This window comes from Pelecanus crispus, chromosome 4 (assembly GCF_030463565.1).
Source record: "Pelecanus crispus isolate bPelCri1 chromosome 4, bPelCri1.pri, whole genome shotgun sequence".
Taxonomy (NCBI): Eukaryota; Metazoa; Chordata; class Aves; order Pelecaniformes; family Pelecanidae; genus Pelecanus; species Pelecanus crispus.
The window spans coordinates 61,891,600-61,900,751 of record NC_134646.1 but is presented as its reverse complement, the minus strand read 5'-3'; the positions used below and the strand labels follow the sequence as shown (position 1 = coordinate 61,900,751).

Sequence of the window (9,152 nt, the reverse complement as noted above, 5' to 3'; positions counted from 1 at the left end):
CGTCCAGTGTTGACATTTCAATTTTAATGGTTGAAATGTATGCTGCATATTTTTCTTCTTTGCAGATGAGCGCACTCTCCCCTGCCCAGCTATGTTCACAGAACTTAGAAGAATGTTATCTCTTTGAGAATTAACATCTTAAAATTTGCCCCTCTGTTTCATTTGGTTGAAATCGGCTCAAAATTTATTGGGTGCAGAACTATTAAAGCAACAGCAAGCAAACAGCAGCAAAATTACTCCCTTATACTCACATGCAAATACACATGGGATGCAATTTTGAATATGCCTGATTTCTTTAAGAAATCAGGATTTAAAAAAAAAAAAAAAATCGGCTCAGCAACACTTAAGGAACCCATCTGGCTGTCACCTTCGTTTCTGAAAGAGAGCTGAGCAGTTTGCTTTTGCCTACTTTCGTAGCGTTACCTCCTTGAGAGCCAGCTCAGCCTCCCGGTTGCTGACACTGCCTGGCACAGCGGGCAACTCGTCCGGCGGGCACCGCGGCGGGGCAGGGGGGAAAGACAGAGAGTACGGAAAGGACGTGGGGGGAAGACCTCAGCTTTTAAATCCTCTGTGTAGATACACAGTAAGGTGTGTGTTTAAATTCATTAAACATAGCGTATTATACATTTAATATGTGCAAATCCACAAACCAGCTTTGTGTCAGATATGGCAGATGAAACAGCCTATATAAATACTACCCGTATTAAAGACTTTTCTCGCCAGCCTTTTTAAGGATGCAGAAACACCCGCAAACCGCGGTGCCCAAGTCTGCAGCTCCCCCCCCCCCCCCCCCCCCCAAGAAGGCATTCCCCCGGCCAACAGCCCCATCAGGCTAATTGAGGCCCCGTGCCCAGCCCTCCCCTGCCCCCCCAGCCCCTCCCCTCCGCTTTGCTGCCAGCTCCCTGCCTGCCCGCCCCTCCCTGGGAGGTTTCTAAACTCCGCGGCTCGCCCAAGGCCCGCCGCCCGCTGGGGCTGGGGCTGGGGCCGGGGCCGGGGCCGCCGCACCGCACCGCACCGCACCGCCAGCCTCCGGCGGGGACCGGCCCGCCGCCCCCCCGCCCCGGCGCACGGCGGAGCCGCCGCCCGACCCCGCCGCCCTCCTGAATATTTCATCGGCGCTGCCCGACGGGATGCCCCGCCACTGACTGCTGCAAAGGCACCGCATCCCGCCGGCTGCTTGTCTCGCTGCTTCCTTCCTCTTTCATTCTTCCAACCGGCGCTTTTCATTTATTCCGATAAATAAATAACTGATTTAAAAAAAAAAAAAACCAGGAAAGAAAAAAGCAGCAAGAGCATCTCTCTTTTGTATCTGAGCAGGTGGGACTCCTGTGCGGGCGATTACAGAACAAAACACAAGAAGGGCTCTGAAGAGTTCAGAGCCCGCAGGACGCGCCGGCGGCACTTCTATAAAAATCCGATCCCGGGGCTGTGACACTCGCAGGAGGGAAGGCGCCGTCGGCCTTGCCGGAGACGACCCTGCTTTGGACACCGCAACCCCTCGCGGGCCGAGGGGGTCCCGGGAGACCCGCCGGCCCCACCGCGCCGCGGCTCTCCCGCTGCTCTCCGCGGCGGCCGGGCGGCGCCGGGGGCGCAGGCTGCCGCCGTGGGGCCGCCGTCCCGCCGCCGCCGCCGCCGCCGCCGCCGCGCCCGGCCCCGCTCCGCCGCAAACTTTCTTCCCGCGCCCCCCCTGCCGCCGCTGGCCGCCGCCGGGGAGCGGCGCGGGGGGCGGCCGACGCCTCGCCTCCTCGCCGCCCCCGCGCTCCGGCGCCGGGCGGCGGCCCCGGCCCCGGCCCCAGCCGCGCCGCCGCCGGGGAGGCGGGCGGCGGCCCCGGGCGGCCGGAGGGGCCGCATGGCCGCGGCCGGCGAGCCGCCGGCGAGCGCCGCGGTCCGGGGGCTGCCCTGAGCCGCGGCCCGGCGGCCGCCTGCGAGGACCGCCCTGCAGCGCGGCGGGATGTGGCCGGCCGGGGCGGGCGGCAGGCTGCCCTGCCCGCGGGACGCGGCGCTGCGGCGGGCGGCTTTCTCCGGCAACCTCTCGGCGCTGCCGTCCCACCTGGTGCCGAGCGGCAGGAGCGTCCGCGTCTTCATCAGCGCCAACCCCGAAGGTAACGCACCCGCGGCCCGCCGGGCCCCGCCGCTCCCCGCCGCCCGCCCCGCAGCTCCCCCTGCCGCCCGCCGCTCCCCGGCCCCGCCGCTCCCCGGCCCCGCCGCTCCCCGGCCCCGCCGCTCCCCGGCCCCGCCGCTCCCCGGCCCCGCCGCGCCGCTCCCCGCGGCTGCCGGGCGGCGCCGGGCGCCCTCGCCGAGGGGCCCGCGGTGCGGCCGGGGCCGGGGCCGCCTCCCCGCCCCTCCTGGCCCCGCGGGGCGGCGCGGCCGGGGCTGCGCTGGGTGTCGGGGCGGGCGGCAGCGCGCTGGGCGCTCGCCCTGCCGGGTGCCGGGGTGCGGGCTCGGGGGGGTGGGGTGGGGGTTCGGAGGCACCGATATGCTCCGCTCCTGAAGTTTTATGCCTGTGAATGACACGCCTGAAAGGCGGCGGGGGGGGTCTGTCCTTTCTGCGGTGGCGGAGCAGCGGGGCACGGGGTACGCGGGGGTCTCGGACAGGGAAGCGGGTTGCCTTCTAGCGAAGGGGAAGCTTTTCCGGGGGGACGTGGTGTGGAGCTCTCCAGGGGAGGCTGGTTAATAGAGTTTCCGATTGATTTCATAGCACGCTGCAAGCAGGTCTCCGCCGGCTGAGGGTACAGCGAATGCGATCCTTTGATCCCGGTCACACTCTGCTTCCAAGGAAGCATGCACGGAAACCTGCAATTTTAGCTTAATAAAGTCGGGATCGCATGCTCGGTATCTGAACCAACTAGGCATCCTGCTAGTTAAAGACTATTTTTAAAATTACCCCTTGATACGAGGAATTTGCATACATTCAGGAGGTGTCATTCCCACTCGTAAGATTTAAGTTGCCGAAGCATATTCCCACTTGAAGCATGGAAATAATAAATTAACCGTTCACGCATACGACATTTCTTTTCTGTAAAAACGAGCCTGCTGTATTCACTATTCTCTTTCACACCACCACCCACCACCTTCCCCCCCAACGCTTCTAATTAAACAATACTGTCACCTTTTATGCAAACATCAGAGATCTCAAAATCATGCCTGAAATGACAAAATAGTTTGAATTTTGAAGTGAAAATTGTCTTGGCACCAATACTTACGTGAGTATGAGGAATAGCGCTCACAGGCAAAAAAGTGGGCATAGCACTGCCTTGAAGAATTCCCACACCTCCAGGTCTTCCGAGTTGCTGTTCACACAAGGAAACTCTCAGCTCTCACATCCAACATCCCTGTTCGTTTGAAAAGATGCCATTCTTTAACGAGGGCGTGAAAATGCTTGCAGTTCGTTGTTGCAATCTAAGCAAAGACATATAAATAGCGATAATAAAAAAAATGTTTATTTGCCTTTGAAATAAAATTGGTGTGGATGTTTAGAAGATATTAGAAATAGATTTCTGCCAGCATCGCCTTAACTGTGGAGCTACTGATGCCTCCGTATTTGACATGAATGGCATTTATCATCAGGACAGTTTGGTATGTTAGCTAGATAGTTGCTAAAAAACCAATAATACCCCCCCCCAAAATAATTGTAAAAGTTGGGGTTTGGAGCCATATATATCCATTTGCAGGATTTTACCCTTGCATTGTTATTTCAAAATTTCAGCTTAAAAAAAAAACACTAAGAGGAAGAAAGTAATTCGGTCAGTTTAGGATTATTTATATTAGCTTCTTTGTAGGATCATATGATTGCAATGATTAACACTTCTCATGTCCAAAATTTTAACTGCAACATTGCTCCTGCTTTCAGAAATGATAGTATGGGACAGAAATTTCAGAGTGGTTACAGATTTTGATTACGAACGCGAGCCACTTAACATGAACATTTAGGGACTCTAAATGATGAGAAACAACCATGACTATTTATCAGTGGTATCACTGACACAGAAGTATTACTAACTGCATGTGACCTTAAAAAAAGAATATGTGGATAAACAAGAAAAAGTAGCCTACGGTGGCATTTAGGTATCATCCAGTAAAGTACTTAGAAATAAAAATGCTGTTTGCAAAATACCTAGAAGAGTTCACAATGCAAGTGTTCTGGAAAAAAAGGTTAAATTCTTTCAACTTAGTAAACTATTTAGCATATTTAAGCCCCAAACCACAATGTATATTTGCATGGCTAAGGCCTTTCTTGTTAATTTTCAGCGTATCAATACAGTTAATCTCCGTTCTTCTTAGTCCTGAGCATTCCTGAAAGGGTCTGTGAGTCCCCAGACTCCCAGGGGTAGAAGTGAATCCCCCCGGCTGTGCTCTTGTACATATCAGAACTGTGGTGCCAGAGAAGCTAGCAGTCACAAGAAAGCTTTATCTGCAACTTAAAGTGTACAATCTTAAAAAGATTTTATTGAATTTTATCAATTTAGTAAGTGTATATTGGAGAACTCTGGTGAATCAGTGTTTGGTCTGTTCTTTACGAACATACTTTAGTATGACTGAAACATACTACGGTTTTATTATGCAACTAGGAGAATGATTATTTGTAACGTTTCTTAAACAGAAATCCCTAAAAAGAACAGTAAGTGGCGACAGTGAGCATGGGTAATGGAAACAAAATTGCTTCATTTTACAGTCTTGTTTTCTAGAGGAAATTTTGTAGATAAGTGAAACTGTATTTTCCCCTAGTGGTTAACAGTATTGTCTTGTTCAAATTGTTGATATCAATTAATCAATGTTCATATCACTGAAGATTATTGGATCTTTAGAAACATTGAAGTTGCTTTATTATTTGAATATAAGTAAGTCTGTTTTCTCATTTCAGTAGATATAAGCAATCAGACATATTTTAAATATGTATTTTGGCTAAGAGATGTTGAAGATTTTGCTTTAAATAATTCATTGGTTTTCTCAAGATATTTTTGTTTCTTCAAAGTGATAAGAAAAGTAAGTTATATTCACCTGACTGTAATAAGTGCTTTTACTGTTACATGTAGAAATCTATGGAATGTAACAGCGATCAGTTAACGACAGTTTCTCTGCTACTCAATAGTACCTGTATAGATGCCTGCCATTAACATACAGTTCTTATTAAATACAACAGGTATAAACTTCCATACGGTCCCATTATATGGAGCTGTGACATCAGCCCTGTGTAGGTTCAGAACATTCCAATGATTCTCATCACTACTTCAAGCAGAAAATTATTTGAGTTGCAAAGTTCACTATTTCAAGAAATTATGTGGTGATACAAGGCGGTATTACAAACCCTGGTTGAAACTGATGCCTTAACTGGAGTTAGGAATTTGTCTTGAAAACAAAACCCTGTGAATTGGAACATACAGTCAAAATTCTGCTAATTTTAAGTTCTCTTGGCTCTTCTGAAAGCGGGGAAGTTAGCCCTTTGCTAGTTTGACTTCAGGTCTTGTTACTGCTTTGATTAGTTAAGACATCAATAATTTTTTACTCTGAGTTCTTCAAGTTTGGGTTGTGAAGGTACCTTTCATGTCTTTAATTTAGCAGAGACAAATAAATGCATTGAAGAGAGATATGTATAAAGCCAAATCCTACACACAGGTGGTTCCATTGAAGGCAGGATGATAATACCTTCATATAGCATCTGAGTGTGTCCTGATGTTGGTGGTGTTAGCGAGTCTTACCTCAAAGAGTAAACAGGGTTGCATTTAACATTTCACACGCTAAGGGTGTTCCCTTTTGCATCCATTGTATCAGCTGCATACTGCTCAGTCTCCTCTGTGCAGCACCTTTGCATACCTCCTAAGTTCCAACGCAGGATTGCTTTTTACTGGATCTTGACAGTTAATACTTTTTAGCCATTTTTAGCCATTCAAAACATTTCTGTTGTACAAACAGAAACAATTGTGATGAGATCATGAACAAGCTTTGTTTTAACATCCCTTTTTAATACAGATAGGCTATGTTCCTCATGGTTTCTGTGCCTCAAGTACCCATTTTTTAAAACTATAAAACCAACTACTTATGAAAAACCTAACTAATAATAGTTTTGGCATAATTAACAATCTTAAGTATAAAGTCCTATGTATATATATAGAAATGTAAAATGAAGATCTTATTCTAGTAGAAGATACTACTGATATTACCACCACTTTAATGCCTCCATTGTACAAGCATGGTATAAAACTAACCTGTACAATTAGAACTTTACCAGCTTCCCCATAGACTGCCTGAGTGAGATCTCCTTATCTTACACTATTGAATGAGTTTGAGTTTTCTTGAGTTACTGTACAACTGTTCAACTTAGTTTAGTTTCCATTGACATGCATCATCCAGAACATTGTATTAATTTGAAAAACCCTCGATTCTAATAAAGCACAAATGTTTGGTGCCCAATTTACATATTTTGTCATGCTACATAAAGCAAAATTCTCACCTGCAGTTAGCTTTGTTGACTAGATAAGGACTATTCCTATAAATAAGGATTGCAGAAATGGGTCTTACTGATGTTTTTGTTTGGATCTATTGTTGTAGGCTGCTTTGCAGAAATTACATGTATTTTTATACATGTTGATGTACATCTGAAAGAAAAAAAATGTTATGTGCATTTGTAGTTTAGTGCTACTGAACATGACAGTGCATAACTCATAGATGAAGAATGATTGCTTTAATTACAAAGTTATTGCCATATGTGATAAGAGAAAGGTATAACTTTTCATTCTTAGCATATTCTAGGTGCATTATATTATTTTTACCTGAAATGTTGTTTTTCTTAAGAAAAATATGATTAAGGAAACGTTAATGTGGAAAAATACCCAAAAGCCAGAGTAATGCTTAGTTAACTATGGTCCATTTTGGCCAGCCCCAAAATACCATATGGTGTCCCTACTTGGATACATTGCATGAAGATCTTTTTCTAAAGACAGATTTATATAATCTGGGTGGAATTTATTCCGTAGCTAAAGGAAAACACAGATGTTCAAGTGTATGAAATTGCAAGGGAGGTGTTGCGGAGATGTGGAGACAAATAACTGCAGGACTTTTTTTATGCTAAGTGTTAGTTCTGGTTACCTAACGTTATAGCTATTTATGGGTTTATGTGACGCACATCATTGTAGCATTTAAGAGCTACAAACCAAGCTACACTTGGGAAAAAAAGAAAGTTCAGTAGTTTTAGAGATAAAGTTGAGTATCTCCAAGTTTGGGAGAGCAGCATGGTTCAACTACCTGGGTTTGGTATAGGCCTTGATTTGAAATAGGTCTTATTTCAGGAGGCCCGGAGGTCAGAGATACCTGGAGTTCATTAGGTTGGAAGGAAGCCTGCCATTTTCAGTATTTCTGCTGCTACGCAAAGTTTTCTCTCTTTCCTCTTGTGCCACAGAACAACTCTGTTATTGGTGTGGTTGAGCAGAAAGCAAGATCTGACTCCCCTTGATACTGTAAGACCAAGTATCATGTAGGCTTTAACTTTTTTTTAACTACTGGCAAGGCAGGGATGGTAGATCTCAAGCAGAACCAGTACAAGATTATTTTTTGCTGAGCAGATCCTCAAGTCTTTGTTTCTGTTAGAGGAAATGATCATTTAGGGCTAGGATGGAGACTGACCTGGGCTGAAGTTCATTCTGCTGGACAGATAAACCTGAGAAACTGTTGATAAACTGTATGAAAAGAACTGCTCTTCATATCCCCCTGTTCTTTTTGTGGGTTCTTTGCTTATGTGGCTTGGGGACTGGGCTAAGGATTTGCTCTAAACGTACCAAATATGCAAATGGAAACATTGAGAACTTTTGTTTAATTTTCATCAAAAGTTTTCATTTATATACTCAAATGGTAGGATGTGCATTTGGGGAAGAAGACTAAGATCAAAAGGTGGGTTCGGGTTTTTTTTTTTTTAGTAAACAGCAACCTATTTAGTTTGTTACTTTTGTTGTTTCTTCTTGATATGTAGAAAAAAGCAAAATTACCTGAAACCCAGTCACCTTCCTCCTAAGCAGCATCTGGAATTAACAGCTCCAAAACTTTGGATTAGGTATTTACCCTATCTACTTAAAAAACAGCACTTAAAATTTTTAACCACATGACCATTCTTTTTTAATTTAAAAAAATTATTTAAATTGTATTTTTCTATAATTTTTGTATCGCGTCTATAGTTTATATACACACACATGCACATGTATACACAAATTATATAAAATAGTATAAACTGTATAAAATGGTATAAATGGATGTATAAAATTCAAGACACATTATCACAAACAATCTTCAAACTTGCTGTTAGGATCCCTTGTCAGAACTGGGTATTTATGTTCAACAGGCATCACTGAAGGTTGTAATTCTAGCATTACTGAAGAACAGGTTTTGTTAAATGCTATTGTAAAAGCTTTACAGAGGAGTTTAGATTTTATCCACTGTCAACTTGTAAACAATGAGGGTTGTATGCACCTGCAGCTTAGGTTTCATGACTCTTTTTCTTAGCGTTGAAGAAATAATATTAAAACAGAGCAGAACCTACAGTTTCTTTTCTTCCTTTCTGACTTTGCAAATACTGCTTTATTTCTTCAGGTGTATTTGCATGCTAGACTGGTTCCATATGTTGTAGTTTGTGTATATATACATGTATGTATATGCATGCATCTTTTTATCAAACTAGAAATACAGAGCAGTCAAGATGCGCGTAGGGCACTTGGAGTGTGCCTCGTTTTTGTGCGAAGTGGTCATCCTTTCAGTGACAGACAAAGAGGAGCTGGCAGCCCCTGTACATTCAACACAGTTTCTAAGTACAGTGAGGGACAATGAAACACTTGTGCAAATTCCATGTAATATTCATTTCTCAAATAATATGTTAGATGATGGACAGCAGCTGTATTGAATCGAGTCCTTATTGTGAATCATTCCCTGAGCAAGGCATGAGATCCAGCTTGAAATGAGAGGCAGCACCTTGCAGGCAGCGTTACAGTGCCTTCCTCCATCAACACAGGGGACCTTCTTTCCTGCCTGATCAAGGGCAGTGGGGTGACCTCTCAGCTGAGCAACAGTCTGCTGTGCAGCAAGCTAACGAGGATTTCTGAGGCTGCGTTTCAAGGAGACCACATGTATTCTGTGCTGGGATTTCTATAACCGTGTAAGAACAGTGTAGTACA

The 9,152-nt window shown here is 45.5% G+C and overlaps 1 protein-coding gene across 1 annotated transcript in view; it reads left to right on the top strand.

Annotated features, from left to right (window-relative positions):
- The first annotated feature begins 1,951 nt into the window (after nt 1–1,951).
- The window catches only part of NWD2 (NACHT and WD repeat domain containing 2), a 57,413-nt gene continuing 50,212 nt past the window's right edge, over nt 1,952–9,152 (top strand). The window contains exon 1 of the mRNA XM_075709746.1: nt 1,952–2,102. Within this exon, the coding sequence (XP_075565861.1) occupies nt 1,952–2,102 (151 nt within the window). The remainder of the gene's footprint in view (nt 2,103–9,152) is intronic.